Source organism: Leopardus geoffroyi, chromosome C3 (genome assembly GCF_018350155.1).
Source record: "Leopardus geoffroyi isolate Oge1 chromosome C3, O.geoffroyi_Oge1_pat1.0, whole genome shotgun sequence".
NCBI classification, from domain to species: domain Eukaryota; kingdom Metazoa; phylum Chordata; class Mammalia; order Carnivora; family Felidae; genus Leopardus; species Leopardus geoffroyi.
The window spans coordinates 14,211,844-14,231,778 of record NC_059338.1 but is presented as its reverse complement, the minus strand read 5'-3'; the positions used below and the strand labels follow the sequence as shown (position 1 = coordinate 14,231,778).

Genomic DNA, 19,935 nt, shown 5'->3' with positions numbered 1-19,935 from the left:
AATGGTACATTTGCTCGTTGCTCAACCTGACATAATTAATATTCCAGGTCATGCTTAAGTTCCCATGATGGAGGGTCTGAAGGGGGGAATTCAAGAAAAATATATATCTATTATATAACTCATTGCCTTTTTTTTTTTTTTTTCCTTTTGACGAGTCAGAATCATAGCCTTTAAAAAAAATCAGTGCTTTCACACCTCATTTGCCGTATTCACCACTGGGCCACCAGTCAGCAGCCCAGCCTGATGCAAGGAGGTCAGTAAGAAGCTATTAGCAGAGTCCTCTCCTGAGATTTCTTGGGTCTTATTGAGTTGAATGTTAGCATGACAGTGCTGCAAATAACTCAGTTGTAGGCTTTTTTTTTTTTTTAAACAGTTAGCACAGATTTCCCCATAGTGTTGGTCACTCTAGAAAATTACTGCTGAAAATGAAGTCCCAAAAGCTAGCTTGGCAGTAGCCCTTCTAAGTTGCGAAAAATGTGAAAACTGAAAAATATGTCACGGTCCCTTAGGATTAACCTTGTCTTTTGTGACTCATAGTAATATTTTTTAAAAAATCCACAACAAACCATTGTTCACAAGTGGCTTGCAAAATTATGGCGTGTCCAATTGAGACAATAGTAAGTTAAGGTTGTTTTATTTACTTAAAGAAGTAATAGCTGAATGAATACTGTATCAGTATAAATAAATAGAGTATTTGCTTGCTGTAGGGACCGAGGGAGGGCTGGACTGTTTTCATTGACGTAAGTTAGCAAATGTATTAAATTAATTTCTAAACTAACCGACACCTTGAAGATTTTCAATGATACATTTTAAATTCAATTAAAATATATTTTCTACCGATATTTGATTTAAATTGCAAAGAGAATACACATGAGGAGGTCTCCATATAGGTTGCAAAATATAATTTAGGAAAGTTATCATGTCTACTGATCTATTTGCATTTCCCATCTAGCCTATGTATACATGTGCATGCAAATGTGGAAGGAGACCAAAAAAGATTTCTAATGGGGTAAAGTTAATAGCAGTTATTCAAGTAGATAGATATTTTTAACTGATAAATGATAGCCTGGTTAAATTGTACCTATTTCACAATTTTAATCTGCAAGGTTGTGAAAATGATAAACTAACAGACTTAAATTAGCTAGATCATCACGAAATAGAGTGGCATTCTCCTTTCTCATAGGCTATAGAGATTTAGTTATATTTTATGTCAGAATATTCTTTTAATATAATATTATGTTTTTTCTCATTATAATTGGTACATTCTCATCATAGAAAATCACCCTGAAAATCACCTTAAAAATTATCACCCACTTAAAAATTACGCTAAAAACTATTTTAAGTATATGTGCACATATTGTCTTTAATTAACATCATTTAACCTGTTTATGAGTCTGCCTTATTTGATATTTAGTATTATAATGAGAGAATGTTAGTATGACATTAACTATGGTTTATACGATTACCCATAATATTTTCGATATCTTTTTTTCGTATAAATTATATAGGGGAAAAATCCCAAAGAAGACCCAGTTCAAAAATATTTTTAAGATATTTAAATATATTTGCATTGGTTTCATGTTACCTAATAAAATTCAACTATAACAGGAAAAGTTGAGTTGGAGGTGACTCAATGGGTCTATGATAATTTAGTTCTAGCTCACAGCGTGTTTGAAAGCACATGGAAACTGATATGTTAAGAAAGATAAGAAGAGTATAATCTGTATTTGTTTGTAAGAAGTTGATAAGATAAACATTTTACTGAGATATTGATGTGGTTTTGGAAAACAAGCGTAAAAGAGAGGCTTCATGGGCCTTTCTGAATAGTGCATCAGTGTTCTCGATAACCACATTTAGCATTCGTTTTTTGAATGTCTACTATGTGCCAAGTACCCTACTGGGCCGTGGGGATACAAAAATACCTAACAGAGCTCTGTGCTCCAGCTGCTGGTTTGGGGAAGACCTATACAGACAAAGGTAATTATGAAACAATGTGGTAGGTGGGTAGGAACTGTGAGGGAATTGTCCCAGGTTATTAATGAGGCATTAGGGATAGGACACTGACTGTAGCCTCAACTGGTTTTGGACAAAGGTTAACACTGAACTGAAGTATTAGCCTGGAAATACAAAATTTGGGGGAGCGCCCGGGTGGCTCAGTCGGTTCAGCATCCAACTTCGGCTCAGGTCATGATCTTGAAGTTCACGAGCATCATGCCCCACACCGGAGCCTGCTTCAGATGCTGTGTCCCCTCTCTTTCTCTGACCCTCCCCCTCTCATACTCTGTCTCTGTCTCTCTCTGTCTCTCTCTCTCAAAGATAAATAAAACATTAAAAATTTAAATATATATATAAAATTTTCTTAAGATGTTTTTTCAAAGACAGCAATCTAAGGTAATGATACTACTTTGGAGCTGCTGATCCCATCAGGTAAATATAGTGACCAGAAAAGTGTATGCACATAATGGTGACATGAGAGAAAAACACATTATAGGAAAAACTATATGGGTTTAATGGATACACTCTTTACATTAGTCTAGAGTATCTACACAGAAACCAAACAAGTCATACTATCCTTTAAAATGTAACTTGTCCTTGGGGCGCCTGGGTGGCGCAGTCGGTTGGGCGTCCGACTTCAGCCGGGTCACGATCTCACGGTCCGTGAATTCGAGCCCCGCATCGGGCTCTGGGCTGATGGCTCAGAGCCTGGAGCCTGTTTCCGATTCTGTGTCTCCCTCTCTCTCTGCCCCTCCCCCGTTCATGCTCTGTCTCTCTCTGTCCCAAAAATAAATAAACGTTGAAAAAAAAATTAAAAAAAAAAATGTAACTTGTCCTTATGGTTATGCATTTGTATATACGAAAAAAGTGTCAAACTTCTATGCAGTTTGTAAACTCAAACGCCACTGAATTTTCAGAGAATGAACATCTGCTATGCTTGAATTTAACATTTGTTGCACACACCTCCCTTGAACCTCTATTGCATAGCAGGCGCTGTGCTAATAAGTAAGTGGACTAGTTTGATACAGTGTGTGACCAAGTCAATGAAAGAACATTAAGGATATATGACACTATGCAAGTACAACACCTAATAGAAAAACCAGTTTATTATTTTAAAGTGAAGAACTTAAAATAGCTGCCATTAAATAGGTTGTATAATACATAATCATTAAAACATGTATTTATTGAGTGCATACTTTGTGCCTGAAACTGGTTCAACCATTGCATATTTGAGTTGTGTAAGTGAATGGTATGATTAAATCTATGTATACATAGTACTCAGAAGACAGAAACAATGACTTAATGTCCTTCTCTTATGTTTTCTTAAATACTTTTGTATAAAATACGCCATATGTGCCAGATAGAAGCTATAGCTGAGTGTGGTGTCGTTGTTGCTGTTTTTTGTTGTTTTAATGTTTATTCCTTTTTGAGAGAGAGAGAGAGAGAGCACGGGAGAGGGGCAGAGAAAAAGGGAGACAGAGGTTCCGAAACTGGCTCTGAGCTGACAGCAGCAAGCCCGATGGGGGGCTTGAAGTCACGAACCATTAGATCATGATCTGAGCTAAAGTCAGTGCTCAACCGACTTTATAGCTCAGTGGTTTTTAACATGTGTAGTCTTTAACTATGAATGATTCTGAAATTGTTAGTCTGGAGTAGAGATAAAATGAGTACCTTGCAATCTCCTTGGATGAATCTGAAGTCAGCCTCTAGTTAAGAACTAGAGTTCTACTGTAAATTAGCCCTTAAACATATGACAATTTTTATGATACAATTTTATCTTACTTTTATGTCGTGTGAAAATTGAAGATAAACATCAACATTATGTTCTTTTTTTCAGATTCCAGGTATATACAATTCACCATTCAGAAAAGATCCCGATCCATGGGAATTGCGGTTACAGAAGGCAAAGCCCTTAATAAGCCAAAGGCCTAAAGTTAAGCAGAAGCGCGATGTCAACATTAGCAACTGGCTGGCTTGTACGAGTGCCCGCTCCTTTCCTCAATCTGAAATTCTGCCACCCATTGATAGGAAGCAGTGTCAGGTACTTATCACTTCCGTCTAAGAATTCTGTCGATGATTGTATTCTTGCTGTTTTTTTAAGGGTTATTGTTGTGTTCTTTTGTGTTTGTGACAAGAAAGAAAAATTGTTGTTTATGGAATTTAACTATAGCTAATAAATACAGAGTGTGTTTCAAATATATACCAAGGAAGGAATCAAATATTTCTATAGTACTGAATTTTATGGTTTCAGATACAGAGTTAACACATCGGATTTTTGGCTAGGATCTACTCTTTTTCTGTAAGAATATTGTTGCAACAGTATTGTTATAACATGTTGCTAAAAAAATAAGATGTATTATCACCTTTAACTTCTCATGTGATGATTCGTATCTTTATATACAATGTTAAACGTAATTTAGGTTTGAGTAATTTAAAAAGTGCAAGCTGAAGAATTACAGAGGATCGAAAACAATGCAGGACTCAAGCAGAGACAAATCTTCCCTGCGGGTGGGTATAGAGCTGGATTGGCAAATGACTTCCTAGGGGTAAAGGGTGGAGTAGGATGTGTTGGGTGATGATCGCCACCGTCCCGAAAGGCCCAGAAAGCAACAATTCTATGATCCCCATCAATATTTAATCTGGAGTAGACGACTGCCACCAGGTAGCATCAACCTAGAACTGGGTTGATTTCGATTTGCACAGCCAGACTTGCGGGACTCGTACCTGGTAGTTCCCTACATAGGCTTGCCTCTGCGTATCTTTTGCTATATAATAAATGGGTTCAAAACCTGATGGCTTAAACCAACAAACATGTCTTCTCTCACAGTTTCTCTGAGAAACTGTGGTGTGTGGCAGGTACAGCTCAGGTGAGTACCTCTGACTCAAGATCTCTCATGTAGTGGCAGTCAATGTGCCAGCCAAGGCTGTAATTTCATGTGAAAACTCAACTGTAGGGAAGAAGGGAAGGATGAGGATATCCTCTTCCAAGGTCACTCATATCGTTGGTCGTGTTCATATCTCAGTCCCCTCTCACGTTGGCCTGTCTACACTACTGCCTCACTGGCAGCTGGCTTCCCTCAGGGGAATCTAAGAATCATTCAGAGAATGATTCAGGGAATGTAAGAGGTCATTCAGAGAATTCTCAAAACGGAAGCCTCAGCCTTTTTATGACCTCCTGCCGCAAGTGACAGCCCATTACTTCTGCCATATTCTGTTTTTAGGAGTGAGTAAGTCTAGTCCACGCAAGGGCTTGAATCCCAAAGTGGGATCATTGGAGGACATCTTCGAGACTGCTTTTCACACTCACACCCATTTCCTCAGCTTGCAATAAGCCAACCTCATCCAAGCCTTATTTCTGATATCTTATGTATTCATTTTCTGAAACTGGTTTTTTTTTATTCCCTTTATTTTGTGCATTTTTTGCTCTCTTAAAGCTACTAACTGATCATTAAAACTATTTAAGGAAATACTATTAACTGATGGTATACACTATATTATAGAAAGAGCTGTAAACAAATTTATCTAAGAAAACATAGAAGCCGAAAATTCTCCCTCTTTCTGAAATAGAGTGACACACAGAGTAGAATTGAACAAGAGGACAAGGGAGAGATAATTGCAAACATTTCAGTTTATTTTGAACATATCTTCAGAGTATGGTTTCATGATTCTTTTCAAAATATAGGTTATACCAGTATTCTAATAAAGGCATTTAAAATAGTTTTGAAAACAAATATAAATTGCATTTTATAAGTAACTGAATTTTTACCATTTGAATTATGCCTATTACTATTTCAGTTGATACAAGTAACAATTTTGCATGATACCATCTGAATGAGCAATTCAGTGTATTAGTTATTCTATAAAGAAAATAATTCTAGTATCATCATTGCTTGTGTATTAAGTGTTCAATGGTTGCTAAGGTGTCAGATATATAAAATATAATCTATATTTTATGCTATCTTCAATGAAATTGCTATTGGGAGTACACAGAATTCATAGGGTAATTCTGAATACAACTTCTTAGGAAATGTGAAAATTATATGGTATTAATAAGATATAGGTATATAAATGTTTCTGAGTTGGAAATACTCTAGAGGTTACCATACCAAACTGCCATGCTGTATAATATTTACAATGTTAACCATGCACATTTAAAATCATTTTATATGAGTTTTATAATACTGGTATTTTCTATTAACTTCACTACTTTGCTTTGCTTTTCTATGCTTCTTAATACTGCTTATTTTATACAAGTTTGTATTCACTCTGCATCTCTATTAATATGCTTTTCTCAATACAACCACTTATTACTTTACATAGCTTCCCCCATAGCATTCTATTTATACATATATGTATTTAGTATTTATGGAATGCACATGGAAGATATATATATATATATACACCTATATATATGATATATGTGAACCATTTTTACATGTATATTTTTATATAAATAAAATATACATTTTATATATAAAAATATACATGTAAAAACTGTCATATATTTGTATGGAAGATGTATGCGTATATATTTATATAATAAATATGAAAATAAATATAATAAATGTGTAAATATATATGGGAAATATACATGTGCGTGATTGAGGTATTTTCCAACACCAACAATTAATTCTCTGGTTCTCTGAATACCATTTGGCATCCAATCCATTCAAGCCAGTTCTGACACTAATTACCAGGAGTTCATGCAAACTCCGCAGCTCACGGGCTTTTGACCCCACAAAAATGTTCTTCACTTCACATACCAGTCGCAATTTCTGGGTCTCCCGTACTTTTTACTGAACTGGCTATAATTGAGCAGTCCTCTGACCCCAACCTAAGGTTTGATAATTTGCTAGAATGGTTCAAGAACTCAGGAAGACTTTTTATTTAAGTTTACTGCTTTATTATAAAGGGTACAAGTAAACAGCCAGATGAAGAGGAACATAGAGTGAGCTCTGAAAGCGTCCAGAGCGCACAGGCTTCTGTTCCCACAGAGTTGGGTGCACCACTTTCCCAGCACGTAGATAGTGTGTGCAAGCTAAGAAGCTCATCAAATCTCCGTGTAAGACTTTTTATAAAGCTCAATCTTGAACTCCATTAGATTTCACTGGAGATCCAAAATGGGACTGGAAATTTCAACCTTCTTCCTGGTGACCAGTCTCATCTTGAGGCTGCTAGGGATCTACATCATCTCGTTAGCATAATCTCAGGTGTAATCTTGTTTTGAATAACAAAGGCACCCCATCACTCAGGAAATCCCAAGCATTTTAGGAAGTCTATGCCAGGAATCAGTGACAAGGACCATACAATATATATTTCTTTCTATATCACAATAGTATATATATATGAAGACACATAGAAAAAATATATATACATTCATATAAAATATACATGTGTATATATACTTATGGAATATACATATATATGGAGGATTTTATATGTATGTATATATATGGATACATATGCAGATGTATATCATACATATGTGTATACTTATATACACATACTCAGAAATTACCTTTATCTAGCATACCACAAAATAATGATCGTTGTTAATTTTCTTTTCTTTTCTGCTCCCTTCTTTCTTCCTTTTTTTACTTTTGCTCTCTACCCTTGTTCTTTTTCTCTTTCCTTCTTTTCCTATCTCCTTATTCCTATCCCTGGTCTTCTTTCCTCCCCTCCACACCATTATATCTCGTCTTTCTTCCTTTCTTTCCTTCTTTTGTATTTCCTTCCTTCCCATTCTTCCTCAACCCATCTTTTCATCCCACCTGCTTCTCTCTCAGCTTCCTTTGGCTTCTCCTTTACTCACTTCCTTGTCTTCTTTTTTTCCTTCTTTCCATTCTTGTTTTCACAGAATGGGATGTTTACTGTTGTGGTTTTATTAGACTTAACCACATTTCCTTTATGTTATCTAATAATATAAAGCTACATACATCATTAGGGAAATTTAAGATTATATATGCTCTACTCCAAATTATAATATTTATACTGTACTTGTAAGCTAAATTTCTTAAACGTATGAGATAATGTTAGGAGTTTGAAATATAACTTCATTATTATTTAAGCTTTGAGAATAGTTTAAAAATACAAGATGACTATAAAGTAACATGGGCTATTAAAAACACAGAAGAACATAAATGTATTTGACCTTTATAATCAGGATTTGGTTGGAGGCAAATAAAATCAAACTTTGGAAAACTATAGCTAAGAGCCAAAGGAGACTAACATTTCAGGTTGAGTCTAGGCATTATAGGGATTAATATTTGGAAAGGGGTACAATGAGCAGATCTGAAGTTTGAAGCTATGTCCAAAATCTGCGACCCCATGTCACTCCAGGTATGATCAATGTAAGTAATCACTTGCGATCTAAAAGGCACAAATTGAAAGAGTGTTGGCATAGGAGAAGCTTGACAGCACATGTCATTTGCCTACCAGGGAGGAGTTCTATTGAGCTCAGAGGCAAGACACGGATTGTTCAGGATAGAAATGTGTGGACCAGGCACTGAGGGACATAGAGAGATGGACATGCTAACAGGAGGACTAGGGCCACAAAGGTTATATTAAGCCCCAAAGAGAGACTGGGTCTATTTTTGTCTTAAATTTTGCTGCTTGAGTAGGGCTCCTCCTTTTTCATTTCCTAGTCTTTCTGGAAACAGTAAGCTCCAGAACAAGTAAGTCTACAAATGGATATGTGTTATGTTGATACACCAACAGAGGGTAGAGGGCAGAGCTTGGACACTTCGAAGACCATTCCTCCTTGTGAATGCCGGTTCCTTCAAAGAACTAGCCTTGCCCATTTCCTCATATATATATATGACACTGCTATTGTTCAAAACCTTTTTCAAACTTCTCTTGAAACTAATAATGAAAATAAAGCCAGGAGTATCATTTTTGAGTGTTTAGTATGTTCTGAGTACAATGCTAAGAGTGTTACTTACATTATCTCATATATTGTAAGATTAATTTTGTGAGTTATTATTCCATTTTACATATGAGGGAAAAAGGTCTAGAGAAATAATTTTCCCTGATAACACAACCAAGTATTAATTTTTAAACCATAGAATTTCTCAAAGGAAAACATTAAGAATCTGTAAAGAGAAAAAAAAAAAAAATCCCCATTTGATTTCTTAATGGTGAACTTGGAATCATGTTACTGTATCTTTAAAAAGTAAAGTTCCAATAAAAATCCATTAACTACTTTCAAATATAGCAATCCTCCTGTCCAGCTGTGAAAAGTACTAGATGATACTTATTTGCCATTTGTGTTATTTACGGTCCATGACTTTTATGGTAACTGGTTCCTATTATTGGTTTCTATTAATGTAAAACATAAGTGAACATAAATGAGGCGTGAATCATTTCTTTTTATTAGCCCCACAGTCTTCACTCAGTGCTTGCAGTAACTCCAGCTGTGTCTTGTTAGTGATAACCTATTTAAAGAAGCGATCTTTAAGGATAAGGAATATGATTAGGAATCTTTGTCCATTTTACATCACTTCTCTCCTGTACGATAGTGATGAAAAAAGAAAGCAGTATATAATTAATGGCATAGCAGAATCTGGAGCCACTTCTGATTTGTATTGTACTTAATATGATACTAATTAGACAATCAGTGGATTCTAGTAATTAGTGTAAGTAACTACTAATTTAAAGGTAGGATATGTTGTAAAACAGTTTTCACTATTGCAGCTTATGGACTTTCCTCTCCTATGTATTTGTACCATTAAATAGTTGCCATTGTATCAGAGCTATTATGCAATAGAATTTAGAATTTTAAATAAAGAACACTTAAATCAACTACAATTATGGCCCCTCTGTGTTTTGGAGGATCACCAATTAAGCATAAGTTGTGGCATTAACTTCAAAGTTTTAGCTTAATAAAAAAAACACTTGCTATGCTATTTCTGTTTATAAGAGAGCTTTTTAAAAGCAATGCTCAGAATTTTTCCTAATACTTTTACTTGCTCAAAAAGGGAGAGAATTTTTTTAAAAAATTATACCAGAAGAAACATTTTTTTTAATTAGAAAACAAAGTAACTTATAACTACAAATTTAAGAGTTTTAGCATGAAAAGTCTTTTGATGTAAATAGGGAAATTCTGGCTAATATCAAATATTTTACTACTTGTATTTATCAAATCAAAATATTTATCAAAATATCAAATTTAAAATTTAAAAATTTATCAAAATATTTACTACTTGTGTGAACACTTCTTGAAGATGTGATATTATTATGTACTTTTTTAAGCTTATTTATTCATTTTGAGAGAGAGAGAGAGATTGAGAATCCCAAATGCTAACAGCGTGGTGCCCCATGTGGGGCTCGAACTCACAAACTGTGAGATCATGACCTGAGCTGAGCCACCCAGGTGCCCCTCTTATGTATTTTCTAATTCAGAGAAGAATAGCTTGTTATTTAAAAATAATTTGGTAAACTTACTATACTTTGTAAATATTCAACACCTTTAGTCATCAAAAATATAACAACAGATCTTCCATAGTAGAGTATTTCCTCCTTTTTTCTTGTCAGGGACCTTTCCGTGAGATCACCGAAGTACTGGAACAGCGCTACAAGCCTTTGGAGCCAACATTGTGGATGGCAGAACCCATCAATGAGTTAAAGATGGCCAGAGAAGAACTCAGAAAACAGGAGTGGATGCGAAATATAAATGACAATATGTGAGTTCTTGGTTTAAAAACAGAGTTGTACCATGTTTGGTGCCTTAAGGGATCCAACATTTTTTATTTCCTGATTGTAGAGAATCTCTTTTTTGTGAAAAAAGGTAAAGCCACCCTTGACCCATTCAGAAGCAACATGCAAATGTTTTATATATTTATATATTTATATATGTAAATATATATAAATGTGTATATATATGAATACATATTTATTCACACACACACACACACACACACAGATGTGTGTGTGTGTGTGTGTGTGTGTGTGTGTGTGAATTAATGGCATTCCAAGGGGATAAGTGACTACTGTCCATACATCTGTGAAAATAATTACCTTAATTATCTAGTGAAAGCCTATGTATTTATGATGCTTCCAAAATAAGAGCCAATAGAACAAAAACATTTTTCTTAATGTGGACTAAATTTAATTTGGAAACACTGGTATACATTGTAGTTTTCATAAATCAGGTGCTGCTCCAAAAACGCCTCCTGAAGAGCCAGGCCTTGGACAATGTTTGACCCCTTTTTAATATAGTAGTGCTCGCAGTTGCAGGACACATAACAAGATATTAAAACATGTAAAGTACAGAAAACTAGCCAAAATGACAAAATGGAAGACTTCTCAAATTCCAGGAAGAAATGAAAGCTAGAAAATTACTCAAAACAGATATATCTGATCAAGAATTTAGAATAACAGTCATAAGATTAGTAGCTGGGCTTGAAAAAAGCATAGAAGACAGCAGAGATTCTATTGCTGCAGCAATAAGGAACTAAGAAATAGTCATGATGAATTAAGAAATACTATAAATGAGGAGAAAAATAAACTAGATGCAGTGACAACAAGATGGAGGAAGCAGAGGGGAGAACAAGTGAAACAGAAGATAAAATTATAGAAAATGATGAAGCTGAGAAAAAGAGAGGTAAGAAAATACTAGGCCACAAGGGGAGAATTAGAGAACTAAGTGATTCAATGAAATGTAATAATATCCATATCATAGGACTTCCAGAGAAGAAGAAGAGAGAGAAAGAGGGAAAAGGTTTATTTGAACAAAATATACCTGAGAACTTTCCTAATCTGGGGAAGGAAGCAGACATCCAAATCCAGGAGGCACAGAACTCCCTTCAGATTCAACAAGAATAGGTCTTCACCATGTCATATCATAGTGAAACTGGCAAAATACAAAGATAAGGAGAGAATTCTGAAAGCAGCTAGGGACAAATGGGCCTTAACCTACAAGGGTAGACACATAAGGGTAGAGGCACACCTGTCCACTGAAACTTGGCAGGCCAGAAGGGATTGGCAGGAAATATTCAATGTGCTGAATAGGAAAAATATGCAGCCATGAATCCTTTATCCATCAAAGCTGTCATTCAGTATAGAAGGAGAGATAAAGACTTTCCCAGGCAAACAAAAACTGAAGGAGTTCATGGCCACTAAACCAGCTCTGCAAGAGATCCTAAGGTGGGGGGTGGGGGGTGGGGGGGGTGGGGAGGGTCTGTGAGTGGAATGCTGCAAAGACTACAAAGGACCAGAGACACTCCACAAGCATGAAACCTACAGATAACGCAATGACACTAAACCCATATCTTTCAATAATAACTCTGAATGTAAATGGACTAAATGTCCTAATCCAAAGACATAGGGTATCAGAATGGATAAAAAACCAAGATCCATCTATATGCTGTCTACAAGAAACCCATTTTAGACCTGAGGACACTTTCATTTTGAAAGTGAGGGGATAGAGATCCATCTATCATGCTACCAGAAGTCAAAAGAAAGCTGGAGTAGCCATACCTATATCAGACAAACTAGATTTTAAACTAAAGACTATAACAAGAGATAAAGAAGGGCATTATTATCATAGTTATAGGGTCTATCCATCAAGAAGAGCTAACAATTATAAATGTTTATGCCCCCAACTTGAAAGCACCCAACTGTATAAATCAATTAATCACAAACATAAACAATCTTACTGATAAGAATACAGCAATTGCAAGGGGCTTTAATACTCCACTTACAACAATGAACAGATTATCTAGGTAGAAAATGAATAAAGAAATAATGGCCTTGAATGATACACTGGACCAGATGGACTGGAGAGATATATTCAGAACTTTTCATCGAAAATCAGCAGAATACACATTCTTCTCAAGTGCACATGGAACATTCTCCAAGATAGATCACATACTGGGTTACAAAACAGCCCTCAATAAATATAAAAGAATTGAGATGATACCATGCATATTTTCAGATCACAGTGCTTTGAAATTTGAAATCAACTACAAGAAAAAATTTGGAAAGCCTCCAAAAGCATGGGGGTTAAAGAACATCCTACTAAAGAATGAATGGATCAACCAGACAATTAAAGAAGAAATTTAAAAAATATATGGAAGCAAATGAAAGTGAAAATATTGAAAATACATTGCAATCCAGGCCTATCTCAAGAAACAAGAAAAATCCAAAATACAAAACCTAACCTCACACCTGAAGAAACTAGAAGCAGAGCAGCAAAGAAACCCCAAAGCCAGCAGAAGAAGAGAAACAATAAAGATTAGAGCAGAAATAAACAATATAGAATTAAAAAAAAAAAAACCAGTAGAACAGATCAATGGATCTAAGACCTGGTTTTTTGAAAGCATAAACAAAATTGATAACCCCCATCCAGACTTCTCAAAAAGAAAGAGAGAGAACCTAAATAAATAAAATCACGAATGAAAGAGGAGAGATCACAACCAACACCACAGAAATACAAACGATTATTAGAGAATATTATGAAAAATTATATGCCAACAAACTGGACAACCTGGAAGAATTGGACAATTCCCTAGACACCCACATACTACCAAAACTCAAACGGGAAGAAATAGAAAATTTGAACAGACCCATAACCAGTGAAGAAATTGAATCAGTTATCAAAAATCTCCCAACAAATAAGAGTCCTGGGCCAGATGGCTTCCCAGGGGAATTCTACCAGACATTCAAAGCAGAGTTAATACCTATTCTTTTCAAGCTGTTCCAAAAATTAGAAATGGAAGGAAAGCTTCTGGATGCATTCTATGAAGCCAGCATTACCTTGATTCCCAAACCAGACAAAGACCCCACTAAAAAGGAGAATTACAGGCCAATATCCATGATGAATATGGATGCAAAAATTCTCAACAAGATACTAGCAAATTGAATTCAACAGTATACTAAAAGAATTATTCACCGTGATCAAGTAGGATTCATTCCTGGGCTGTAGGGCTGGTTCAATATTCGCAAATCAAGCAGTGTGATACATCACATTAATAGAAGAAAGGATAAAAACCATATAATCCTGTCAATAGACGCAGAAAAAAAATTTTGACAAAATATAACATCCTTTCTTAATAAAAACCCTCAAGAAAGTCAGGATAGGAAGAAAATACCTTAACATCACAAAAGCCACATATGAAAAGCCCACAGCTAATATCCTCCTCAATGAGGAAAAACTGAGAGCTTTCCCCAAGATCAGGAACGTGACAGGGATGTCCGCCTTCACCGCTGTTGTTTAATGTCGTGTTAACAATGTAGGAAATCCTAGCCTCAGCCATCAGACAACAAAATGAAATAAAAGGCATCCAAATTGGCAAATAAGTCAAAATGTCTCTTTTCACAGATGACATGATACTCTACATGGATAACCCAAAGACTCCACCAAAAAGCTGCTAGAACTGATACATGAATTCAGCAAAGTTGCACGATACAAAATCAATGTACAGAAATCGTTTGTATTTCTATGCACCAACAATGAAGCAACAGAAAGAGAAATCAAGAAATCAATCCCATTTACAATTGCACCAAGAACCATAAAATACCTAGGAATAAACCTAAGCAAACATGTAAAAGATCTGTGTGCTGAAAACTATAGAAAATTTATGAAAGAAATTGAAGAAGTCACAAAGACATGGAAAAACATTCTATGCTCATGGATTGGAAGAACAAATATTCTTATAATATCAAAGCAATCTATACATTCAATGCAATCCCAATCAAAATTGCACCAGCATTCTTCTCAGAGCTAGAACAAACAATCCTAAAATTTGTATGGAACCATATAAGACCCTGAATAGCCAAAGTAATGTTGAAAAAGAAAACCAAAGTGGGGGAGCATCACAATCCTGGGCTTTAGCCTCTACTACAAAGCTATAATCATCAAGATAGTGTGGTATTGGCACAAAAAACAGACACATAGACCAATGGAATAGAATAGAGAACCCAAAATTGGACCCACAAATGTATGGCCAACTAATTTTTGACAAAGCAGAAAAGAGTATCCAATGGAAAAAAGACAGGCTCTTTAGCAAATGGTACTGGGTGACCTGGACAGTAACATGCAGAAGAATGAAAGTGGACCACTTTCTTACACCATACACAAAAATAAACTCAGAATAGATGAAAGACTTAAATGTGAGACAGGAAACCATCAAAACCCTAGAGGAGAAAGCAGGCAACAACCTCTTTGACCTCAGCTGCATCAACTTCTTACTCAACACATCTCTGAGGGCAAGGGAAATAAAAACAAAACTGAGCTATTAGGATCTCATCAAGATAAAAAGCTTCTGCACAGATGAAACAATCAACAAAACTAAAAGGCAACCGATGGAATGGGAGAAGATGTTTGCAAATGACATATCGGATAATGTGTTAGTTAGTATCCAAAAATCTATGAAGAACTTACCAAACTCAACACTCGAAAAACAAATAATCCAGGGAAGAAATGGCCAGAAGACATGAATAGACGCTTTTCCAAAGAAGACATCCAGATGGCCAACAGACACATGAAAAACGATGCTCAACATCACTCATCATCAGGGAAATACAAATCAAAACCACATTGAGATACCACCTCACACCAGTCATAGTAGCCAAAATTAACAAGTCAGGAAACAACAGATGTTGGTGAGGATGTGGAGAAACATCTTACACTGTTGGTGAGAATGCAAACTGGTGCAGCCACTCTGGAAAACAGTGTGGAGATTCCTCAAAAAATTAAAAATAGAATTACCCTATGACTGAACAATAGCACTACTAAGGATTTATCCAAAGAATACAGGACTGCTGATTCATAGAGGCACATGTACCCCAATGATTATAGCAGTGCTATCAACAATAGCCAAATTATAGAGAGTGCCCAAATTTCCATCAACTGATGAATGGATAAAGAAGATGTGGCTTATATATACAATGGAATACTATTTGGCAATGAGAAAGAATGTAATCTTGCCATTTGCAACAATGTAGATGGAACTGGAGGGTATTATGCTAAGTCAGGCAAAGAAATAAGTCAGGCAGAGAAAGACAGGTATATGTTTTCACTCGTGGAATTTGAGAAACTTAATATGGGGGAAGGGAAGGAGAAAAAAAATAGTTTCAGGGAGGGAGGCAAACCATAAGAGACTCTTAAAATACAGAGAACAAACTGAGGGTTGATGGGGGAGAGGGGCGAGGGAGAGGGGAAAGTCGGTGATGGGCATTGAGGAGGGCACTTGATGGGATGAGCAGTGGGTGTTGTATATAAGTGATGAATCATGGGAATCTACTTCCAAAGCCAAGAGCACACTGTATACACTGCATGTTAGCTAACTTGACAATTATATTAAAAAATAATAATAAATAAATAAGTAACTAAATCAGATGCAGTGGGAGGTTAGAGTCTTTACTACTGAGGAAGATAACTGAAGAAGATAAGGAAGATCTAATAGCATATGCAATTTAAAATTATTTTACTAGTCTCACTGATTTGGGTCTCAATTCATACATCTTTCTCCAAAGCACTTCCTCTCTCATAAGGCATTTTTGTCATCAAAATAGTTGTATATAATTTGTAAACAGACTATTTAAAATCTAGAATGGCTTTTTAAAAATTATTATTATTATCCTATAATATATCCTGTAATTATCTTTGTATTGTATCTTATAATAATTCTTTAGTAATCTACATATTCTAATAATAAGATTATTATATTCTAACATAAACTATAATTATATAATAATTATAATATAAAATATTACTATAAATCATTGTATAATAGTCAACAACATATAAACTATTGTTTTTACATGATATATAGTATGAGCTAATCATATTATAAATGTTACATAATAATAATTTATCTAATAATAGTTCCAAAATACATTACAAAGCATGCTTTGTTAAGTAAAGAAACTAGAATTACCTCTCATCCAACACAGTGGATTTTGGATCATTTTATCAGTCAAGTGGGATATATAACATGCTTTATTTTAATCATATATTTCTGAATAATCTCTTTAAAAATGAAAATTTCCCACAAATTCAGATGAAAGATAAAATTGGCAGGCATCTCAAGTTATTTATATATATATATTTTTATTTTATAGCAATTACTTGATGTGAAATAATTAGCTATAGAGTATTCCACAGCTTCTTTCAAGAATTGACAGACACCCAACATATGATGAATAAGAAAACAATAAAAAAATTATTTCCATTTGGTTTGGAGAAGGTATATTTGTTTTACCAAAGAAATTATAGAAGATTAATGCTACTCAGACTTAGTCAAGCAAAAGCTGTGATTTAGTGGTGTATATCGGAAGAGTTCTATTACGCAGAATTATTTTTGTTTTCAATGATGCATAGGTTTATGAAATAACAAGATTAGCTGTTCAAATAATTGGCCACCTTGGTATTTATATGCAAATCACCGTCTATCAAAAGATACCGAAGTATCCTTTCATAGAATTTCCCTTGATAAGCCTGAAAGAACAGATGTCAACATCATCCCCAAAGAAAGGTGGTCCACTTACACTCTCCATGGATACTTGTCAATACCTTCAACATCTGTGCTATATATCATGCTGGTAACCCCTTATCCTGAAGCTTTCAGATTGAAAGGTGCTTCCAGGATTATCAACCAATCAGAAACACACCCGATTGGGAATGCTAAAGAAATTACTAGAGATTTAAAGCTATCATGTTTTTAGCCATGGGGCTAAGCAACTGGTCGTAGCAACTAGCCAATGGGTAATTCCTTTTTTTTTTTTTTTTTTTTTTTGAGAATTAAAGCAGTGATATTTTGTAGCTTCTTCTGAAACCATTTTGGTTTTTATATACTGCATAACATAATTGTATATTGTGTATTGTGAGGCAAAAGAAATGTTAGAAATTTAGGTTTTATATATTTATAGATAATAATTCTGTGATAGAAATTAGGAAAAAAGTATTCTTTACCACAGAGATGCATAATTTTGTAATGCAGAGGGTCCTATCTATCTTAGGGGCCTATCTTATTCCATTATGATCTCATCTTATTATATCTGCAACAGTCCTGTTTTCCAAATAATGTCACATTCTTTTTTGTTCTTTAAAATAAGCATAGAGGGGCGCCTGGGTGGCGCAGTCGGTTAAGCCTCCGACTTCAGCCAGGTCACGATCTCGCGGTCCGTGAGTCCGAGCCCCGCGTCGGGCTCTGGGCTGATGGCTCAGAGCCTGGAGCCTGTTTCCGATTCTGTGTCTCCCTCTGTCTCTGCCCCTCCCCCATTCATGCTCTGTCTCTCTCTGTCCCCCAAAAATAAATAAACGTTGAAAAAAAAAAATTTTAAATAAGCATAGAAAGTGGGACAATAGTATTGTACGCACTGAGTACAGACTACAAAGGGGGTTTTGTAAACATTTGAGAACTTTATCTGTTTGTTCTTTTCCCCAAAGAAACTCATTCCGGTTTCTCACTTTTTCTTGAAGAAAATTATCTTCCTTGTTCATATTCCCATTTACCACAACAATACTAGAGACATTTAAGCAAGCTGTCATTCAGCCAAAATACTTTTTAATGGCTTTTTATCAACTCCATGATAAATCTTAATTCTTCATCACAAGACACAAGGCCCTTCAGGATGGGATCTAGGCTTGCTTCTCTAGCCAATCTGCCACACTTCGTGAGAAACTCTGTGCCTCAGGGCTTCTGAGCAGCTTCCATTCCTCTGTATATCCCATGTTCTCTTCCGCTTCCGTTAAGGAATTTTCTAACTCCCATGACTTACTCAATCTGATATTCACTTAAAAACATTTAAAATAATTGTTATTTTTACTTTTTGAAAAATGGAGACAGCAACACATATTTGTTTTAGACTTTTTCAGAGAGTATTTCAAAGAACATTTTTAGATGTAAAATAGGACCATGCCAGTTGCCCCTATGAAGTGGAGAAAGGAGTCATTGTTATTAAGAGGCGGAAGAATTAGAAGTCCCTGCCATCAAAGAGCTATCCAAGTAAATGCTTAACATACGCACCAACATGGCAGAGATGGAATGGAATGGGTGATCATGTCAGGTGGTACAGGCTGACAGGGGCTCACTTAAAGTCTTATGAGAGGTGCTAAGGTCCTATATGTTAATACCTTCTGTTAATTCTAAGCATTCTGGTTTAATACAGGGAGTATAATTATGCAGACTGTAACTGGATCCAATGGGAGTGGATTTAAGACACGTAATAGAAGTCAGTGCCAGTCTGTGTTCTGGGAGGCAAAATGATGGCTCCCAACAGAGTCTGTGGGAGTCCCAACCTAATCTCAGGAAGCTGTGAATATGTTACCTTCTATGATGTAGAGGACTTTACCGACATGATTAAGGTTTTAAGGATGGGGGGGGGTTATCCCAAATTATCTGAGGGGGCCCAATATAATCACAAGGGTCCTTAAAAGTGGAAGAGGGAGGCAGAAAGAGATTTTACTACATAGGTCAGAGTTGTGTGATATGAGAAGGACAACTTATCTTTGCTGCCTTTGCATCTCATGGACGCGGCCACAACCAAGGAATGCTGGCAGCCTCCAGAAGCCGGGAAAGGGAGAGAAGTGACTTTCCCCCAGAATCTCCAGAAGGAATGCAGCTCTGCCGGCACCTTGATCTTAGCCCAGTGAGACCTGTTTCAGGCTGCCGACATTTTGTACTCTTTAAGCCAGTAAGTTTGTGGTGACTTATAGAAGCAATGGAAAACTAATGTACCTTGTTCTTCAAATGAAAGCGCTACCTTGGGGGCGTCCTGGTGGTGCCTCAGTCATTGCAGCATCAGGATTTTTTTTTTTTTAATTTTTTTTTCAACGTTTATTTATTTTTGGGACAGAGAGAGACAGAGCATGAATGGGGGAGGGGCAGAGAGAGAGGGAGACACAGAATCGGAAACAGGCTCCAGGCTCTGAGCCATCAGCCCAGAGCCTGACGCGGGGCTCGAACTCACAGACCGCGAGATTGTGACCTGGCTGAA

The 19,935-nt window shown here is 35.9% G+C and overlaps 1 protein-coding gene across 3 annotated transcripts in view; it reads left to right on the top strand.

Moving 5' to 3' along the window:
• SPATA17 (spermatogenesis associated 17) overlaps positions 1 to 19,935 on the top strand; it is a 200,901-nt gene that overhangs the window by 101,356 nt on the left and 79,610 nt on the right. For all 3 annotated transcript variants that reach the window (XM_045455755.1, XM_045455756.1, XM_045455757.1), the window contains 2 exons: positions 3,833 to 4,036; positions 10,528 to 10,676. In XM_045455755.1, the coding sequence (XP_045311711.1) occupies positions 3,833 to 4,036; positions 10,528 to 10,676 (353 nt within the window). The remainder of the gene's footprint in view (positions 1 to 3,832; positions 4,037 to 10,527; positions 10,677 to 19,935) is intronic.